The sequence below is a fragment of the Chlorocebus sabaeus genome, chromosome 23, assembly GCF_047675955.1.
Source record: "Chlorocebus sabaeus isolate Y175 chromosome 23, mChlSab1.0.hap1, whole genome shotgun sequence".
Taxonomy (NCBI): Eukaryota; Metazoa; Chordata; class Mammalia; order Primates; family Cercopithecidae; genus Chlorocebus; species Chlorocebus sabaeus.
Genome location: NC_132926.1, coordinates 12,810,923 through 12,832,753, shown reverse-complemented (window position 1 = coordinate 12,832,753; position 21,831 = coordinate 12,810,923). Strand labels below are relative to the sequence as shown.

Genomic DNA, 21,831 nt, shown 5'->3' with positions numbered 1-21,831 from the left:
ACTAGGACTCATCAGTGATCACTAAACGTTAGCTATTATTATTTCTGATTGCTTCAATTTTTGAATAATAGGCATCAAGTTTACAAAACATTATTATTAAAAACACATGCAAACAGCTTGGACTGCATTCAATTCTAGTTCTACCACTCGGACAAGGCACTTTTTCTCTTCGGCCTTTGTTTTACTCTGCAGAAAATGAGGAGTAATATCTACCTCATAAGGCTGCAGGCTTAACTGAGATAATCTGTAAACTTTAGCACATGGTGGGAACTCAAATGTTAACGCCAGTATTACCACTGGTAGGGTGCATGAGATCGCACGATGGTGCCAAAGGTGATTCTCTACCGCCCAGCCCAGCGACACTGTTCCCCTAGAAGGCATTGTCGTTAAAAAAAAAAAAAAAAAAAAAAAAAAAAAAAAAAAAACACGAACAAAATACCAAAACACGGAAACTAAAGGCGGATACTTAGAAGACATACATGAAACCAGCCCAAGGTACAATTTGTAAGTTAAGGAGCCACCTCTGCGCCTGCGCCAAGCCCACGGCGCGCCGGTAGCTGTAGGAGGGGGCAGGACGCTGCATTGGGCGTTTCTCTTAGTTTTTCCTTTACGCGCGGCTTGGGCGGACATCTCGTGAGACGCGGGACTTCTCGCGGGAACTGCATTCAAAAAGCCCTGGCGCTTACCCGAGAACTAGCTGAGTGAATGGGCCAGCGACTGTGGAGTTAGCGTCCTAAATGAATGTGGACGCCCTGAGCTCCCATTAGGAGCCGCTGGCTGCGGCAGCAGGAGACAGGCTGAGAGGTAGGGGCAAGGGGCCTGGTGGATGGTGGGTGTGGAGAGCGGTAGTGGGGACAGTCGAATAGGCCCTGAAGAAAGCTAGGGGCCCGGGGTCTTGGCCGAGGCCTTTAGCTGAAACACCTCCTTCCCCGGAACCCTGGGGTCCTACACACTGGGTTCCCAGCCGGTCTAATCTTCGGTTGGACCGCCTCGCCGCCCTCAAGGATTCTGCTCAAATATGGAAGGCCGGGTCGGTTGCCGGGTACTCAAAACGATAACCGCCACTGGATCTGCGCTGTGCGGTACGGTAGCCTCTAGTCCGAACTGAGAAATGTGCAGATGGGAGATAAACACTGGATTTCAGAGAGAGCGCACAAAGAGTAATATCTCACTAATAATTTTTATAATGGTTACATGTTGAAATGATAGTGTTTTGAGCGTATTTGGTTAAATATGTAAATTAATTTTTCATCTGTGTTTACTTTTTAAAACCTGATGGCTCCTAGAACATTTAAAATCACGTACATGGCTCGCGTTATATTTCTGCTGGACAGCACTGCCCCAGCCGTGTGTCAGATTCTACCCTAATTGCTTTTCCTTCGTTATCTCATTTAATCCTTTCAATAACCGATTAGGTGGGTGTTAATTTTGCTTGTTTTTATAGATGATTAAACAAGACATTAAATAACTTGTCATAGTTCATGCAGCCAGTGAGTAGTGGAGGCGGGGTTGGAACTCAGGCAGTTTGATTCCCAGAGTTTCCTATCTCCTAAATACTTAGTGTGTGCTGTATTTTTGAGAAGCAGGACAGAAAAATGGTTGCAGCACCGGGGTTTGTAGGTAGATTCTAGTTCCCATCTCACTTCGCCTCTTAACTTGCGGGTAACCCTAAGCAAGTTACCTAAACTTTCTGTGCCTCAGCTTGCATTTATAAAATGAGGGAAATACCTTCAACCTCTTGAATTTGTTGAGAAGATTGAATAAGAATGTGTATAAAGCACCAAGCACAATGTCTGCCACACATTAGCTGTAGTTTTTAATCAACCGCGGCTCGCTCTCTTTGTAGATTGATAGGTTAACTCTTTCTCATCCATTTAGATCTCTGCTGAAAAGTTACCTCCTCAGGAATTTTTTTTTTGTCCATGTTCCCTTCTACACGCTGCCCCCCAGATTAGGACAGCTGCCCCTTGTTACACACCCAGGTAGCATACATCTCTCGCGCGCGCGCTTATCATACTTATAACTTGATAGTTCAATTACTTGATTTAATGTCTTTTACTAACAGACTGCAGGATTCAAGAAGACAGGAATATTGTTGTGGGTTACCATTGTGTTGTCAGCACTAGCACAATGTCTGACACAGTAAGAATTCTAGCAAATCTTTTGAATAAATGAGAGCAAATTTTTTTTTGGCTTCTCTAGATAATGCCTGGCTGGAATGTCTTGAGGTTAACCCTATTTTTATTTTGGTGGTTGAGATGACAGTATTTACTCAACTCAGGCTTATCAAGAGAATTAGATGAGATAATATATTTGAAGCACTTAGCATGGCAAATGGTAAATCCTCAAGGAATGTAAGTTATTGTAAACAGTACAACATTTAGTTGGCTGGCCCTATTATGTACAGGTTTTGAAAAGGTCTTGCATTTTAGAGCAGTGACTGCCAAACTGGGATTACCTAGAACACCTTTTTTTCTCTCTTAAAACCCTGTATCTCTTCCCTTGTCTTCATTCTCAGTTAAAGACCTTGCTTCCTAATTCATTGATAAATTGAAACAGTTAAAAGGTTACTTACACACACTTCCACCACTATACCTGCATATCAGCATCTGAACTCATATACTTTGCTTTCTTTAAATGAAATATCCATGCTTCTATTAAAACCAGTCTCTCTACATTAAACCTCATCCTGTTTATTCAGGGACATCACTAGCAATTCTCCTGTGTCTTCTAGATCATCAGTTTTTCTTCTCTCCTGGATTTATCCTATGGCCTACAAACACTGTTACTTTTTCCATCTTAAAAATAAACAAAAAACTTGTCCCTACTTCCTCTCCAACTGCTGCTCCATTTATCCGTTGTCCTTTGCAACAAACCTGTGCTTGCTATCTTTATTTATCTCCTACCATTTTCTCTCAAAGGCATTCTAGTTAGGCTTTCACCCCCACCTGTATATCAAAACTGTTCTTGTCACCAGAGACCTCCAGGAATTCAAATTCAATGGCCAGTTCTCTGTTCTCACCTTAATTGCCTTAGCAGCAGCATCTGACATGATTGATTACTTCCAGCTCCTTAATACACTGTTTATTGCCTTCTAGGACAACACATACTCCTGGTTTTCCTTCTACCTCACTGGTCACTCCTGATTCTCTGCTGTCTTCTTCCCTACCTCATAACAGGGTTTAATCCTTGGTCCATTTCTCTTTAAATATTTTTATCCTCTACAGACTGATAACTCTCAAATTTACATCTCCAGCCAAGATTCCTCTTATCATATATCCAGTTGCCTACTTGATGTAGTTCATGTTCAAAACTTGAATTCCTGATTTTCTTTCCAAAACATGATTTACATCAGTGCTTCAGCTGATGGCAGTTCCATTTTACAAGGTGCTCAGGCCAGAAGGCTTAGAGGCATTTTTTACTTTTCCCTTTTTCATACATTCCACATTATATCTTTCAGAAAATCATACTGGCCCTACCTTCAAAACCTTCACAATCTGGCTATTTCTTAACAGCCTCCTATGCTACCACCCTTAGTCTGAGCCATTTCACATGGTCTCTGCTTCCAGCCTTGTTCCCCTTCTAACTAGTCAACACAGCAGCCAGAATGATCCTTTTAAATTATATCAGATCCTCTACTCCAGACTTTGGAATGACTTCCCGTGTCACCCAGAGTAGGAGCCAAAGTCCTTAGGATGGCCTGATTTACCCACTCCCTACTATCCCTTACCCAAGTTTAGATTTCACTCCATGGGCTTCTTCCTGCCTTAGAGATTCCCCTCTTGCTGGAACATTCTTCTCCTAAATAGCTGCGTGGCTGATTCTCTCATCTTCCGCCTCCTAGTTACATCACCTGTCTCTTCTTCCCAGATTCTTATTCTGTTCTATATTTTTCTCATCTCTCCTTTCTAATTTATTAATATTCTACGACTTATTGTTTATCTTCCCCTCCTGAAATGTAAGTTGCATGAAGGAGGAGCTTATTTTTGGTCCATTTTGTTCCCTAATGAATCTGAATTGCCCAGAGTGGAACCTAGTATATAAGGCATTCAAGAAATACTTGTTCAGTGAATGACTAAATTGACTTGAGACATGGGGGAACATTTGTAATGGCCTGGTGCCCTTTGAAGGCAAAGGTGAGTTTGAGTCTTGCTTAAGAGGCTGGGACCAAATAGTAAAGGATAATTAGTAAGGTTGATTAAAGTGGAATGTTTCTATATATAATGTTTAAGTGTTTGTTCATAAATCTGGAATGAAAGCAACATCCTTTAATTCTTGTGGATATGGTTTCTATTTTTGCATACTTTTATGAATAACTAGAAAAATACTAGTGAATCTCTTTCCAAGAAAGCAGATTTAATATATACAGGAAGTTAACACTGTTGTGAAAAATTACAGACATGATATTCCTTACTTTACCTTATGAGCGTTATTCACAGCTGCCTTTTTATATTTTATTTATTTATAGTACCCAGACCTTCCTTTTCTGGCAGTATTATTGTTATTATTATTTTTCAAGACAGTGTCTTGCTCTGTCGTTGGCATGATCATAACTCACTGAAGCCTGTAACTCCATCAGTTTTCCCTCCTTAGCCTCCCAAGTAGCTGGGACCACAGGGGCATGCACCATCCCCACCTTATTTCTATTGATTGATTAGTTGAGATGGAGTCTTGCTATGTTGCTCAGGCTGGTCTCAAATTCCTGGCCTCAAGCAATCCTCCCCAGCTGCTGGGATTACAAGCATGAGCCACCATACCTGCTACTATGAGGTTTCTTGATTACTTTTTTTGTTATTCCCTTAATTTTGATTATATGGATAGTGGTCCAATTATGAGACCAACTTCACCTTAACATTTAAGGAAGTTTAGCATACAACAACTGAACAGTTTTCTGATAGTGAACTGCTTAGAAGCAAAATTAAATGTATTCTATTCCACTCTTTAATTTTTGATCCCAAATCAGTAACAGAATAGTTAGAACAGTTCTTGCTGTTGGAACAAGAATGCAAATTTGACTACTTCCTAGTCAGAAAGAAAATTGTAATGTTTTTATATGGCAGTAGAATTGAGTAGATATATTTCTTCTATGATTGATATTATTGCATGGAGTTTTTTGTATGAGCTTAAGTAGTTTTATTTCCTCTATTTACAGGTGGCTAAAAAAAGGAAAAGAACATGGAGGCAGATATAATCGTAAATCTTCGATGCAAGCTCAAAGAGGCTGAAGAAGAGCGACTAAAAGCTGCACAGTATGGTTTACAACTTGTGGAGAGTCAAAATGAATTACAGAATCAATTGGATAAATGTCGTAATGAAATGATGACCATGACTGAGGTAGGACTCTGGACTCCTCTGTCTGCAAGAGTGTGCTTAGCTATTGAGGATTTGTCCTGTTTAGCAATTAATAGTAGTAGTAGTTTATTCTTTTCTGAAGATTTTAGATCTAGTTCCCACCCTGCCCCATCTCTGTTAAAAAAGAATGAACTAAATGAATTCCTATTATTCTTTCCAACCTAGTGTATTCAGAGTTTGAAAGATCAAGTTATCATTAGAGTTATCATTACTCTCTTTGCCACATTTGCTACCCGATTTTGCTTTGTCTGCATACTTCCTAGATGACCTGGCTTGTTTCAGACCTCTAAACATCTAAGCACCCCATGACAGTACACCAAGCCCTTAGTTCTCCTCTGAAGTCTAGGTTTGTGTGTTCAACTGCCCACTAACAGACTTCTCACACTTAACACAGAAGGGTAGATTCCCTGCCCATTACCCAAATATTCTTTTATGGTTTTCTTTAGCTTATTTAGTAAATGTAATAGCATTCAGTTTCTTGAACACCAAAAATCTTTGGTATATAATGATTTATATATAGTTTTGGTTTCTTAATATACCAAAAATCTAGAACTTTTAGTCAATATCTTCCCTTTATTTCTCACATTTCATTCATTAATAAGTTCTAAGAACTGGACTACAAAGCAGGTATCTTTGCTACTGGCACTGTAGTCCAGATCACCATCATTGCTCCTAGACAAGTACTGTAGCCTTCTGGCCAGGTTGCCTGCTTCCATTGTTGCCATTCATGCCATTCGTTCTTCACTTAGTGTCCAAGTGGTCGTGGAAAATACACCAAAGGTCATGCCACAGCCCTGCTAAAAACCATACAACAGCTTCTAATTGCATTTACAACAAAATCTGAGCTCTTTCCTTGGGTTTATAGATCCCTATGTGATTTGACCCCTGCCAACCTTCTGACATCATCTCAAACTGCTTTGCCTTATTTTTGACTATACTAGTCCTCCCTTATGGGCTTTACGCCAGCTATTGCCTTTTTTGGAGTTGTTTACCCTTCAGTGCTCTTGGGTTGAGTCCTCAAACTTTAGCTTTCAGTTAAATGTCACCTTAGCAGAGAGGCCAACCCTTACTGTGTAATGTAAAGTTACCCTGATTCACTCTTTTTTTTTTTTCTTTTTTGAGACAGGATCTTGCTCTGTTGCCCAGGCTGGAATGCAGTGGCACAATCTTGGCTCACCACATCCTCCCCCTCTTGGGTTCAAGAGATTCTCCTGCCTCAGCCTCCCAAGTAGCTGGGATTATGGGTGTGTGCCACCACACCCGGCTAATTTTTGTATTTTTAGTAGAGACAGAGTTTCACCATGTTGGCCAGGCTGATCTTGAACTCCTGGCTTCAAGTAATCTGCCCGCCTCTGCCTGCCAAAGTGCTGGGATTACAGGCATGAGTCACTGTGCCCAGCCCTCATTCACTCTTAATTATCTGCATTGCTAATTATCTCTAGATTATAAACTCCATGAGAGAGGGAATTTTGTATGCCTTGTTCACTACTGTATCCTCAATGCCTGCCACACAATTATTTCTTAAAAGAATGAATAAATAAATCTGAGTAATTTAGCAGATGCTCAGTAACATATTTAAACTTGAATCTCAACGTTGTAAATATGGCAGGTAAAAAATATCTGTAACAGGTAAAAATAACTAGTGATGGCAACCTTTGTGTTTGTACATAGTACTGTTGTAAACCAAGAACTCAGTGACAAGTCTTAAAGGCAAGGTAAAGATTACAAATATCACTAGTAGTAGAAAATAAAACTGTTATACTTAATCATTTTGAGTCATAACTTGTCAAATTTCAGTGTTTAGCAGTTAATACTCTTTGCCTTCCTTTAAAATAAAAAGGGTTTGGAGGGGAATATTTTATCATTTTTTAAAGCTTGTTGAAAGAGTTCATACTCGTAATGTTTTTAATGTCTAAACTTCCCTGTGAGTAAGCAAAAGCCCTTTTAATTACTCCTTTTGTCTCAGCACTGCATTCATTCTGATAGACATTTTGTGAACATTTCTCAGATGACTACATTCTGAAAGTAAAGGCTAATTGAGTATTTCTTTTTTTTCAACTATTTTACTACTACTACATTGTGTTCAGAGCTACAAGCAGAGCATCTCATTATCAAACTAATAATTCTCATGAGGAAAGCTAAAATGCTATTAAATGTTTTTTTGTTGTTAGCAGAGATTACTTGACATGTTGACATACCATGGAGCACATTTTACTTCCTCGACAGGGCACAGAAGCAGTAAGCTGTCCCTTGCATGGGTTTAACATAGTCTGGAAATACACCTCAGGGGTTTAGTAAAACTGATTAACTCCAAGGTTATTGCAGGTTTAACATGTCTTCGTTATTTGGAAAGCAGCAAATGCTTGAAATAAGAATGAAACAATTGAAGTTGAAAACTGATTATATGTAATGGCTTTAGGCTATTTTTATGTAATTGAATTGTAACTGAATCTGTTTTCAGAGTTATGAACAAGAAAAATATACCCTTCAAAGAGAAGTTGAACTCAAGAGTCGAATGTTAGAAAGTTTGAGCTGTGAATGTGAAGCTATTAAACAACAACAAAAAATGCACCTGGAGAAATTGGAAGAACAACTAAGCAGAAGCCATGGACAGGAAGTGAATGAACTAAAATCGAAGGTTGGGATATCTGTGTATTTCAGTGCAAAATATTCCATATTTATGCAACCATCTGTAAACTTTAGATGATAAAGATTTTCTTAAGTGTCAGCTTTGCAAAATAGCCAAGATCTAAGTCTTCATTATCTTAATATTGGGGGTGGGAACACTGAGATACAAGAGTTTGTCTAAGGGACTTGTATAAATTATATCCTACTAATTAAATACAATTATTTAATTTTGGTTGCTGGATATTTGTGAAGGTTTAGTTTAGTGACTAGCATGGCCTCCTTGCTGATAGTGAGTACAGCAGTCCCCTTGCAGAAAGCATGGTCTCCTAGCCTTCCCTGCAGTCAGTAGTATGCTTTGTAATTCTGTAACACAGACCAGTAGTTTCTTACTAGTTAATATGCATTACAGATGACACTTTGTAGTTTGTTTACTGAAGATAAACTAATATATGCGATCCAGTTCTTAAAATAATTCTGTGGGAAGGTACCATTATTATCTCCATGTACCAGATGAGAGAGCCAGTGTTTAGACAGACTGAGTAAATTGGACACAATTCAAGAGCTAGAAATCTCCATCTACATTTGAACTGAGGCTGTCTGACTCCAAAGGCTGTGTTACTGAATCACTCTGTGTAGTCTACCAACATGTAACACTGGCTCCATTTCAAACATAAAAGCAAGATAAATGATTGGTCAGTGGTTTTCCCTTTTTCCAGCTACCCAGTGCTTTCAGGTTGCTTCTAAGGAATCCAGAACTTTTTATCATGGATCTGCTTTGTGTATAGTCTATACTCTGACTTTTCCAGACACCTCTCTACCAAAACTTGCCTGACTTTTGTCCTCCTTTCTCAGAAGTCTGTTATCCAATTTTCAGCTTTTTGTGTAGCAGCTTCTAAGATTTTTCTTTTTCTGTATACCACCTATACTATTACTTAATTTCTCATTGACTCTCTTTAAATGTTTACTGATTTTAAGAAACATCAATGAAATTACTTTTTTTTTCTTTTTTTTTGAGACAGAGTCTCACCCTGTCGCCCAGGCTGGAGTGCAGTGGCCTGATCTTGGCTCGCTGCAACCTCCGTCTCCCAGGTTCAAGCGATTCTCCTGCCTCAGGCTCCTAAGTAGCTGAGGTTACAGGTGTGTGCCACCACGCCTGACTAATTTTTGTATCTTTAGTAGAGACGAGGTTTCACCATGTTGGTCAGGCTGGTCTCAAACTCCTGACCTCATGATCCGCCCCCTTCGGCCTCCCAAAGTGCTGGCACTACAGGCCTGAGCCACCGCACTTGGCCGAAATTACATATTTAAGCTTGGTTATTTTTTCCTACTATACACTAAAACAAACATGGCTATGTAAATATGCCTTTGTGTAATATATAATCATCTTGCATACCACTCTGACAGGTAATATCATCCAGCTTGTCTGAAACTAGTCGGATTTGAGGCCCTAATGACTGATAATGATGTGCTTTTTTCCCCCCCGATTGTTATTTTTATTTTTGCAATAGCTTTCATTACCTAAACAAGAGAGTAATATAGGGAGTATTCAGCAACTGAGGTAAGGCTAATTATTATAGAGATGGCTTTTATTTTTTTTTTTGGTGAAGCAAAGAGTAAATTTGTGAAATATTTTGTTTTGCTGATTTTCTCAAATCACTTGTGCCAAAATTTGGAGTTTTTTCCAATACCTTTTCTTCTCTTATTTCTCACATTAATTCAAGTTCTAAGAACTTGACCTACAAAACATCTATGATGCTACTGCCACTCCAATCCAGACCTTCATCATCTCCTCCCTAGACTACTGCTGTAGCCTTCTGACCAGGTTGCTTGCTTCCATTGTTTCTCTTCATGCCACTCATTATTCACACAGTAGCCAAGTGGTCAGCATCACAGTGCCTCCAGATTGCTTCTGAGGCATCCAGACCCACCCTGATTACTCATGGATTGTTTCTGTGTTTATTAAACAAGGTGTGTCACTATCTGTTAAAAGATGCCTAACCTTGGGCAAATAGGAAACTGCAATAATGTCATCATTCAGTAAGTTTGGTTCAATCAGTTCAATCAGTGATGTTTTTTTAGAGAGAAAATAACTTTCGATTTATGACTTTTTTTTTATTTGGCTTTAGATAGAAAAACTGAAAGTGGAATTAGATGAAGCTAGGCTTAGTGAAAAGCAGCTGAAGCACCAGGTAGATCATCAGAAGGAACTCCTCTCTTGTAAATCAGAGGAACTACGTGTAATGTCTGAACGTGTGCAGGAAAGCATGTCTTCAGAGATGCTGGCTCTTCAAATTGAGCTGACAGAAATGGAGAGCATGAAGGTAATTTTTATGGCGTGTGGTTCTCAGGGTTTTCTCTTTCTTTTTCTGGCATATTTTTACATGTTTTGATAGTAATTCTTAAGAGCTAGTTTGAAGGCTGAAACATTTTTTGACCTAATTTGCATCTAACTAATTAAAAAGTGGGGTGTTTTTAGGTGGATGACTTCAATCATAATATAGCTGTAGATTGTATGATTATGTAGGGCAGCCTTTCTTTTAAATTAATGAAACCTCTGGAAGAATTTAGAGGCATATACTCTGATCCCGGTTTTTATCGTTAAGAGCCCAGTGTAAAATGTTGGCTCAGTGGAAGCTGAAATGCATGGGAACTTAGTTTTTTCGTTGAAAGCTAAGTTTAATTAAAAATTAAAGCCTGCAATTCATAGGGGAAAAAGGGCAGTCTCTAAAATCATTTGTTTCCTTGGTGAAAAATTTAACAGTAATAGTAATTTCTATTATTTTAGTATGTACCTGACAACTTTTGACTGGTTGTTTAGTTTTAATTTTGGATGTGAACCACAACTGAGATAAACTGAGCAGCTGCCAAATGAAAGATTATTCAAGAGAATTTCCTCCTTTTCAATTCCTATTAAATAGACCACCCTCAAAGAAGAAGTGAATGAACTACAATACAGACAAGAACAGCTAGAACTTCTTATTACTAACCTAATGCGCCAGGTAGACCGGCTTAAAGAGGAAAAAGAGGAGCGAGAGAAAGAAGCAGTTTCTTACTATAATGCCTTAGAGGTACTATGATTATAGTAACATCATCTTTTCCAATTTATCATAACTTATTTTTTTGCTAATCTAATATCTATTGCCTAAATTGTTTTCTTTTGAATTTAGAAAGCTCGTGTAGCAAATCAAGATCTTCAGGTACAGTTGGACCAGGCACTCCAGCAAGCCTTGGACCCCAATAGTAAAGGCAACTCTTTGTTTGCAGAGGTACTTACAAGTATTCTAACTACTAAATTGGCATTTTCCTTTACTACCAGAACAATTAAGCATGTTAATATTTTGTAGGTGGAAGATCGAAGGGCAGCAATGGAACGTCAGCTTATCAGTATGAAAGTCAAGTATCAGTCACTAAAGAAGCAAAATGTATTTAACAGGGAACAGATGCAGAGAATGAAGGTATAGAACTATCACTATCAAAGGTTTATTAAACAAATTTTGTGTCAGCATTACATGTCTGAATACATCAAAGAAACTATCTTTTCCTACAAGGAGTGTACATACAGTTATTTCTAGAACTGCATGATTTCAAAAAATCAGTTTTGAAATTAAAAGATTCATTTATACTTTAAAAATCTTGGAATAAATATTTAGTAATAGTATATTTAGCAATGATTTTGTTTGTTTGTTTTAATGGTTACTCACTAGCTTTGACTTAAATCTTTCTTTGTGGAGTAGAAGAAAGAAAAGTATTTATTTCTTATTCTTGGCCTGATGTCTTTCCAAGCATAGCCCTAGGGTTCCTACTTCAGCTGAAACTTGCTGCCTCACCATTCCTCTGCTCTTTCACCAAGGCTTATTGTGGAGTGAAATTTGTATTATTCAGGGTTCCCTTTCCTTGTAGCCCCTCAAGTCAAGCACATAGACCTTTTTAATTTTACGGATTTTGTTGATGTCATTCTAGCCAAATAAGAAGTAGCAGAAAAACGTGGAAATTAGAAAGATTTCAGTATTCTAACAGTCCTTAGAATACTGATCCCTCATCCATTGTACCTTGCTCTACTGAGGTTGTTGGAATCTGGAAAGGCTTCCTTCCTTTTATTCAGATGATGGGCTTTGCCAAAGAAATGGGAAAGATTAATGATTAAACTTGGGCGTTAGATAGATTTGGGTTTGAATCATAGTTTTGTCACTTTCTAGCTCTGTGACCTTGGATAAGTATTTTAACTTTCAAAGCATCAGTACCTCATCTATAAAGTGGAGATGATAGAACCCCCTCTTAGAATTGTCCTACAGTTAAATGAAAGTGTGGTAAAATACTTACCTGCTACTTGGCAAATGAGTGTTTAATGAACAACAGCTGTGAATTTTATTTCTAAGGCAGACCATGCTGCCTCATTTCCTGAGACTCTCCCCTGTCTGGGAAGTATTTCTTAATAAATTGTCTCATATTTACTTTAGTTTTCTTACAGTATTTGTCAGGGATACTTTTAATCTGCCAATGTTGCGTGATGTCCCAAACTATCTTTAGAGACTAGAAGCATTCTGAATCTTAGGCTAAGGGGGCCTAGCTTCCAATCTGAAACAGGAACAAAAAGGATATCCTTTAAAATGTTAAAAGTCATCTGCAACCTCATATCATTGCTTGCTTTACTCAAAACTATATTTAAACTAATAGGCACTCTTTTCAACTCCAGAAATTTCCAAAAACAGAAAGAAATGCTAGGTTTAGAGTCTACTTAATTTCCCTTTGATAGCTTTGCAACTCCAGATTTGCGGGTAGATATAATTAGGTAAGTTGAGTGCTGCTCTTAAAAAATTAAAACATGGTATATTGAAGATTGCCCCAGTATCCCAAGATAGCCTTTTATCTTTGCTTTTCATGTCATTTGTGAATCTAATATTTGTGGCTGTCAGTAGCTTAGTTTTCCTCACTTAATTAAAGTTAATTAAAATTTTTGAGAAACCCATCAGAACCTTAATGAGAGCGAGTGCTTATGATAAGCAGTCTGCAGCATTTGGCCAGGCTTACTTACCAGTTCAGTGGTGTGCTGTCAGACCACAGCCATGCAGGTCAGTTTTATGTTTCACCCAAAGTACAAATAATTATGTTACAGACTTCAGTTATCATTCATAAGTAGTCAGAGTAAGTATTCATATGTTATGTCTATAACAAAATTTATTATTAGATTAGAAATAGCTAATTAGTTTTGTTTCCAAAATGAGTTCAAAGTAATGTAGTATAAACTATGAATTATATCAAAAAAGTAGTTATCAGAATCTTTCTCTCACTTAATTTTATTAGAGGGGGTACTTGTATTTTTCTAGTTACAAATCGCCACGTTGCTACAGATGAAAGGGTCTCAAACTGAATTTGAGCAGCAGGAACGGTTGCTTGCCATGTTGGAACAGAAGAATGGTGAAATAAAACATCTTTTAGGTGAAATTAGAAATCTGGAGAAATTTAAGGTATGTGTAACACTTAAAAAACACACATCCAAATTTTGATTTGAATACCTTAAAATTTGGTTTGTATTTTAAGTTTAAAATATTAATAAGTATCTTGTGGGAGATACTTTGAGACTAAGTAAATGCCTGTTTCTCCTTACACTTAAACATCCATTGGTGATTCTTGCCTGAAATATAATTCTGTGATGATTGCTAAATGGGTAATTCCATCACTTCTATATTTATAGTTGGAATTCTAATAAAGGGACAGAAAAGAAAAATCTTTTCCCTTATTCATTCATTTATTTATATCAGTATAGCGTTATGGATTCTTTATTCTGTGAGTTATAATCCATTGCTTGCTTTATTTACTCTGATACTCAAATTGTCCCAGATTTGGTAGTCAAAGTGCTCTTACTTGAATACTTCCTTACTCTATGACACAACAAGGTTTTCCTAGCTCACCTGCCCCAGCCCTGGGATTAGCATTTCTTCAACGAACATTGGTTTATTTTAGTGGATAATGGTATTTGTGTAAGCATTTGTGTGTGTGTGTGTGTATATATAAGAATTCACCCATGTTTTGTACTAATACGTGTGTGGTTTCATTTTTTACATTTAAATATCTGATCGCCACGGAAGTTTATTTTTGTGTATAATTTGAGGTATAAATCTAATTTTATCTTCTTATAAATAAGTAGGCACTTGTCCCAGAGTCATTTGTTAAAAAATCGATCTTGAGCCCAGTGATTTGAGTTGACACCTTTATCATACATCAGGTTTCCATGTATACTTGAGTCTGTTTCTAAATTTCCTGTGTATGCCATTGGTCTGCTTCTGTGTGTGTCAGTACCACACTGTTTATCTGGTAGGACTATTTCCTCACTATACTTTTTAATTTTCAGTGTTTTCCTGCCTATTTTTGAATGTTAGTTTTCATTTACAAACATCTTGTCTAGCACCAAAAAAAGCTTGTTGGCTTTCTATTAAAATTGCATGCAATTTAAGATTTTATAAATTAACTTAGGGAACATCGATATCTTCATTAACCTCCTAATGAACTAAAGTTTATAAATGACAAATTTTTGTAAATGTTAATAACCTCTTAGGCATTCTAAATTATAGCCATTAGTATGTCATAAAATCTTAATTAAGTTTACAAAACTTTATTTCTGTGTCTTATAAAAACTGTTGAAAGAACTACAAATTTGGTTAAATTGGCAGCCTTATGTGTTCCATCAGTGGGCTCAGAACTGTACTTTGAAAATTATGGCCTTAAATCAGGGGAATTTTATTTATAACCTCTGAAATTGTTTCAAGTTTTTAAGCACATTTACCTTTTTTATCCCACTAGAGAAATGTATAGTTTCCATCAGTCTCAGAAGAGTTTGCACTACATTCTTGCCTGGGGTGGGGGGAAGAACCTCAGAAGAGGGGGACACCAAATATAAATGGAAGGCTCTCATCTTTCTTTCATATTTTTCCAGTTTATGGTTTTGTTACAAAGGCCAGAATTCAATCCAGCAGGCATTTATTTTTCTATTTTAAAAGCCAGGAGAGGGAAGGAAGCCAGAGCATATAGGTAAGGCTAGAAGCCTAGGCCTTGGAGTCAGATTTGGGTTCAGATCATCTCTTCTTGGTTTACTTTCCTCTGCATTTGGAGCCTGTTTCCTTATCTGTAAGAGAGGAATGGTAATTATTTTACCTACTTCAGAAGGCAAATAAGTTAAATGGGTAATTCTTAGCGTACTACACGCCAAGGAAGTGATGGTGCCGTTACTAATAAACATAACGAACTTTATTTGTTGTTTATTTTAAGTAATACAATTTTTTTTGCTTTTTTAAGAATTTATATGAAAGTATGGAATCTAAGCCTTCAGTCGACTCTGGTGCTCTGGAGGATAACACCTATTATACAGATTTACTTCAGATGAAGCTAGATAACTTAAAGTAAGTGTCTGGGTTGGTAGATGGGAAGATGGACCTGTCACTTGCTTATAATAGTGGTGTCAGTGACTACAAGTTTTTTTTGAAATTGCCAAAGGAAATTTTCCAAAAAGAAAGGTAACAAAAATATCTTTGTGCAGATATTTATGCATGAATACATTTGAAAGAGTATTTCCTCCTTGTCTGTTTCCTTTCAAGATTGCATGAGTATTTTTTAAATTTAACACTACTATTGTTAAGGATTAAATTGTTATTGTTTCTTTGTTACTAAAAACCCCAGAAAAATGTATTTTTAACTAAGAGTTCAAATATGCAGTGAAATATTTATACCCCTACACTTATTATATGCTGTTTTAATACTCGTTGGTTCTCCTTTTTTTATTATCATAGCAAAGAAATTGAAAGCACTAAAGGTGAATTGTCCATACAGCGAATGAAAGCATTATTTGAGAGCCAACGGGCTCTGGATATTGAGCGAAAACTTTTTGCAAATGAAAGATGCCTCCAGCTTTCAGAAAGTGAAAATATGAAACTGAGAGCTAAACTAGATGAATTAAAACTAAAATATGAACCTGAAGGTATATATGTCTCATATATTTTTGTCTTTTAAATCATGAGTAATCCTGAGAAGTTATACCAAATTTTTTTTACTGTAGTTTTATGCAAATCCTATTTACAAACTCATTTGTAGTTATGTACCTATAGTTAATAAAGCAAATTTATTATGTAAAATGTGTAGGAAAATTCCGAGAGAACTGGATACTGGGTGTGCATGAATATAACATGTATCCTTTTTGGATATCAAAATCCATCATACTGTATAGTAGAAACTTGAGATTTGAGACTTTCCCATTTTAAGCTTACAGTATTGTATGTCATACCTCGTAGTTTAATTATGTTGAAGCAGCTGATGTTTGGAAGCTATACGAGGTAGGACTGTTTTTAGAAAATCTAAAGTAATGGAGACTTTAAGAAGGTGGGTCTTTATCTCTGCCTCTGATGGAAGTCTGGAGGAGGCCTTCCAGGACTGGGAAAGCACTCCATGGTATCCAGATTTCAGGTTTCTTGTGTGTGTTGGTCTGCTGCCATCCCGTTGAGCAGAATTTAGTCATGCAGCCTCACCTGCCGACAGGAAAGGCTGAGAAATGCAGTCTTGATTCTCAGGGGCCATGTTCCTCACTAAATATTGGGAATTATTTTATTAAAGAAGAACAGTGAGCCAGGTGTGGTGGCTCGTGCCTGTAATCCCAGCTCTTGGGGAGGCAGAGGCGGGAGGATGACTGTGCCCAGGAATTTGAGATTTGCTTGAGCAATATAACAAGACCACATTCTCCCCCAAAAGTAGGGGGAAAAAGGAAAGAACAATGAAACATATTAGGAAACATCTAGCAAGTCTAATGACTGAGCTAGAAAGTAGCCTAACCATACAGTCTCTGCATCTTATATACTACAGAGAGTGAAGTTTACCGTACATAAATTCAAAAACAAAAGGCCAAGTGTGAAGGAGTGTAAGAATGTGATGGTTCTACAACACCCCTTCCCTGAAAGAGTGTTACGTGTTTTAGGTTAAGGATTCTCAACAAGTTTTTGTCCCTGCGCTCTGCACATGCCTTAGTCTCTCATATTGTCTCAGTGAACTGCTATGATTCTCAGCGATAGTGGGGAGGTTGCCAAAAATTGGAAGGTTTTTACACAATTTTAAAAGGCTTCTCTTGCTCTTACTCTTTGTTTTTCTTCCATGATTCTGATAGGCTCCCCTGATTAAGAATTATCCATTATGAATTTCAAACATCTGTTGAACTGAACACAGCAAATAGACAAGAGGCAGGGTAGTGAATCCTGATAATGTGGATTTCAAAGGAGCAGTGCCAGAAAAGGGGAAATCGTGGTCTAAAAGCAACAATGTAGAGCAAAACCAGCAACCCCTTGTGCTACCAGGGTTCCTCAGACTCCACGAACATTTTGATTTTGAAAATGAAACACATTGGTAGTGGGCATAGGGAGAAGCTATCAGAGCAGTTAATTCAGTGGCTGTGTGTATGACCTGCTTAGATAGAATGATATTAGGCCATGAGGATAGAAGGCATTGCAGTAGTCTTTGATGAGACATGATAGGATTGGATTAGGGAAGTATCCATCATAAAAGTAGTCCGATTCTGCTTATATTTTGTAGGTAGAGCTAGCAGGCATATATTACCAATATTCAGAAAGTTTGGCCTATTCTTATTTCATCCTTCTAACACACAATACCAAGTGAAGTGGGTGCTTTTAATCCCCATTTTACAGATAAAATGAAGCTCAGAGAGGTTAAAAAGACATGGCTGTCAAATACGAGGATTAGGATTTGAACCTGGACTCTGCCACTGCCTCTTCATCTCCACTTTGAGATCTTATGAACCACCTTTATCAAAACACCAGGAGAGAACACTGAAGCCTTCATGCCTAGAGTCAAAATGTTGAATTCCCAAGGAAAAATATATAGCCAAATAAACTTTGAAATAAAGAGTTTATATAGATTCCATGATAAAGAATAAAAGGTAGAAACAAACGATGCATTTCAGTGAGGAGATGGTTTGATTTTAAGAGAAGGGAAAAAGGTATATGTATAACTAGTTCTGGCTTCTTGTGTTGATTGTGTCTTTGTTTTCTTAGATTTTTTTCTTGTCCCCACTCATTTTTATTCTCAGAGACAGTTGAAGTGCCTGTACTGAAAAAGAGGCGTGAGGTGCTGCCTGTGGATATTACTACCTCTAAAGATGCATGTGTCAACAACGGTGCTGTCGCGGGAGAAGTTTATCGATTACCGCATCAGAAAGAGGAGACACAGTCCTGTCCTAACAGTTTAGAAGATAACAACTTGCAATTAGAAAAATCAGTTTCTATACACACACCAATAGTCAGTCTCTCTCCTCACAAAAATCTGCCCATGGATATGCAGCTGAAGAAGGAAAAGAAATGTGTGAAACTCGTAGGCGTTCCAGCTGATGCTGAGGCCTTAAGTGAAAGAAGTGGAAACACCCTTAACTCTCCCAGGTTAGTGTCCTGTTTTCCTCCAGGCAGCCAGCAGACCTCTCCATCTCTCCTCTCTCGCTGCATGAACTGTGCTGTCTGTTTCTTTATCTACTTTCTTACTATTGCATGCAGTATAATTCCTCAATTTCATCTACCTACCTTCAACTTTTCCAGAACTTTAAGAAAGACTAAACTGATTGCAAAGGGAAAGGACTCCTGAATAAGGGAATCACATTAAAAAGTTACATGTTTCTGTTTCATGAAAGGAAATATCACAGTCTAACACATCTCTGAATGTTTTATCAGTTTGAATAAATGTTCTGTTATTTTTCTCCTGGTTCAAGCATGGCCATGAAAGAAAAATCAACTTACTTTCTCAAAGGGCTTTCTGGTAGTCTGAGAAATTTCAGCCTTCTGGAAAACTTAGGTGAATTTTTTATGTCTTTTGAAGTTGCTTATTCCTAGGCTTGCAAAAATGGGCTTTAATACTTATTTTGACATTTTTACATATCAAAGCTTTTCATTGTTTCCAAAACTTGAAAGCCTCTAGTTTCTGCATAATTGAGTTTTTTACTCAAAGAAATAGTGTCAGATATGTGTGTCTGAAGGAATTAATGTCCCAAGGGCTTTGTCCTTTAAAAATAATCGAGGTCAGAAGGTAAGAGAAAGTGAATGGAAGGGAAAGGTAAGTAGGAGTGGCTGAGGCTCAAGTTCTGGATGTGCACAGCAGAAGAAGCGAATGAGGAAATTAGAGAAAGTGAAAGATGGAGGATGCATGCAATGGAATTGTTAGAGGCATTTAAAACAAATATCTAGACATTCAAAAAGATGTGCCAATAGCTAGCCTGGATTATCTCGTATGAAATGCGATCTTGAAGGTGCTACTAGGGCTACATTAGTCTTAGAGAGTAGAGACAGATTAATAAGACATTTTACTAATGTGCATTTGAGTAGAGAGAGTAAGACACAGCCCAGTGTAAAAGGGCTTCCTTATATGTTTTATCTGATTTCTCTCCAAGTCTTCAGTGCTACTAAATGTAATACTCAACAGTAAAAGCACTTTAACAATGTTAGTGCTATTATTATAAGGGATAGTAATTTATTACTCCCTCCTTGGAGTTTTATATAATGTTATAAGCTCTGAGTCACATAAAATAAAAGCTTACTATTCTTAAGGAAAAAGTAACTTCAAATGAGTATCTGCCACATACACATGGTTTCAAAGAGTTCTGAAATGAATCCAGCAGGTTATGCCTGTGTATATGTATGTGATGCATTGTATAAACATCCTTGACCACTGTGTATTTCTGGAGGTGAATTTCCAGAATTGATAAGTGCCAGCCTTGCTATCTGTATTGTCTTCATTCCTTTTTCTGCCTTTTTTTGCTTGATAAAAATCACTTAAGCAAATGTATGTGGCTAATTGACTCAAGTAGCACGTTGGAAACTTTTTGTCTTGTTAGTTAAACAAAAAATAAAATACCACAAAACGTTTGTGTGTGTGTGTGAGTCCATCTGCTAACTTCAAGATGTTTCCAACTCTTTGTTTTCTGCATGTTTAACTTAGATACACAATCCTAAGATAATTTTGGTACAATAAAGACGGCTTTTATTGGGAACTTTACTATTGTATGCTTTACAAAACTAATGAGTGTTCTTGTTGCTGAGAATCTTTACATGCCTTTAAGAATATCTCTCTACTATTTATCTTTTCTTTATTATTCTACTAGTTGAAACTCAATTTTTTAATAAGAAACAAATAGACATCTATTCATGCAGCTCAAGATTCCATGTTATTTTTGTCTTGCCTTTTGTATGTCATGTTAACGTTAAAATATTGCTGTAACATTTCAGTTTTTGTGTTAGGTGTGCTTATCTTGATAGGGGCCCTGTCATATTTTAATTCTTTAATTTAGGCCTTGCCATGACTTTTTAAAGATATTCTTTAGACTTAAAAAATAATCGGCCCAGCGCAGTGGCTCGCCTGTAATCCCAGCACTTTGGGAGGCTGAGGCAGGTGGATCACGAGGTCAAGAGATCAAGACCATCCTGACCAACGTGGTAAAACCCTGTCTCTACTAAAAATACAAAAATTAGCTGTATGTGGGAGTGCACACCTGTAGTCCCAGCTACTCGGGAGGCTGAGGCAGGAGAATCACTTGAACCCGGAGGTGGAGGTTGCAGTGAGCTGAGATTATGCCACTGCACTCCAGCCTGGCGACAGAGTGAGACTCTATCTCAAAAAATAATAATAATAATAATTGAACCTATTGATATAAAAAGACTCTTTTAGAGAGCCAGTGACTTAATATTCTTAACAGTATTAGAATCAACTATATTTTTTTTCCTTGAATACCATGCCTCATTGGAGGCCCATTATACTGGGGGTTTGTTTCTTCCATCCTTCATAACCACATTTGAATTCAGAGTGGATACTTTAATGCCTGTAGGTTAGCTGCTGAATCAAAGCTTCAAACAGAAGTTAAAGAAGGAAAAGAAACTGCAAGCAAATTGGAAAAAGAAACTTGTAAGAAATCACACCCTATTCTATATGTGTCCTCTAAATCTACTCCAGAGACCCAGTGCCCTCAACAGTAAAGACTTTTCTTTAATAAGAGTATGGTACCACTTGCCTCAAAAGTTACTGTGGTGCTTAAGATTGTCTTTATCTGACATATATCACCTTCTGGGTTATTTATTCATTGTGCCAGGACCTGGCATTTTCATGTTCCTTTGACCAAGTGTTCAGAATTTGCTTGACTCTAACCTGAAGAGCTTCTTAAGTGATGACCCTTCATGGAGCTTCTGGGGCAGTGAATAAACTATTAACTGAAGGAAAATGTTATAATTAATGTATCTATTTGCTGCATTGTATATGGATTAAATAATAAAAACACTTAAGTAATCTACCTTCAGAGCCATGTATTTGAGAACACTCAAATCATTATATTTTCCTATGTACTTTTTTTTATAAACTTAGCTTTAAACTGTGTTGTAAAAATAGGAAAGTTGTAAACTATGTTGTAAAAATAGGAAACGTGGCTAAAAAATATACATTATATTGTTTCAGGATTTTGTCAGTGTTTAAAGAACCGATGTTCATCTTTGTATTTATATACATGATTTAAATTGTGTCTAAAATTTTAAATAAAACTGCAATGATTTATCCTTAAATTTCTTACTCTGTATAGGTAACAGGATGTTATCAAAAGGGAATAAAAAGCACTTTGGGAGGCTGAGGCGGGTGGATCGCTTGAGCGCAGGAATTCGAGACTAGCCAGGGCTGCGTGGCAAAATCCTGTATCTATAAAAAAAAATACAAAGAATTAGCTGGGCACGATGGTGCACACCTGTCGTCCCAGCTACTCTGGAGGCTGAGGTGGTAGGATCCTCTGAGCCCAGTAAGGAGGCTGAGGCTGTAGTTGAGCTGTGATCACACTACTGCACT

The 21,831-nt window shown here is 37.4% G+C and overlaps 1 protein-coding gene across 5 annotated transcripts; it reads left to right on the top strand.

Annotated features, from left to right (window-relative positions):
* Positions 1-667: 667 nt before the first annotated feature.
* Positions 668-21,557, top strand: SPDL1 (spindle apparatus coiled-coil protein 1). 5 transcript variants are annotated; one of them, XM_008015264.3, is made up of 12 exons: positions 668-804; positions 5,153-5,334; positions 7,814-7,990; positions 10,107-10,301; positions 10,899-11,048; positions 11,148-11,246; positions 11,325-11,435; positions 13,305-13,445; positions 15,271-15,374; positions 15,762-15,949; positions 18,059-18,404; positions 20,834-21,557. In XM_008015264.3, the coding sequence occupies exons 2-12, from the start codon at positions 5,176-5,178 to the stop codon at positions 20,979-20,981; spliced, it is 1,818 nt and encodes a 605-aa protein (XP_008013455.2). In that variant the 5' UTR covers positions 668-804; positions 5,153-5,175; the 3' UTR covers positions 20,982-21,557. The 5 variants fall into 5 exon arrangements, with proteins under 5 accessions (XP_008013455.2, XP_008013451.2, XP_037838104.1 ...); XM_037982176.2 differs by lacking the exon at positions 668-804 and adding an exon at positions 977-1,082; XM_008015260.3 differs by lacking the exon at positions 20,834-21,557 and having other exon boundaries at positions 18,059-18,793.
* Positions 21,558-21,831: the final 274 nt, after the last annotated feature.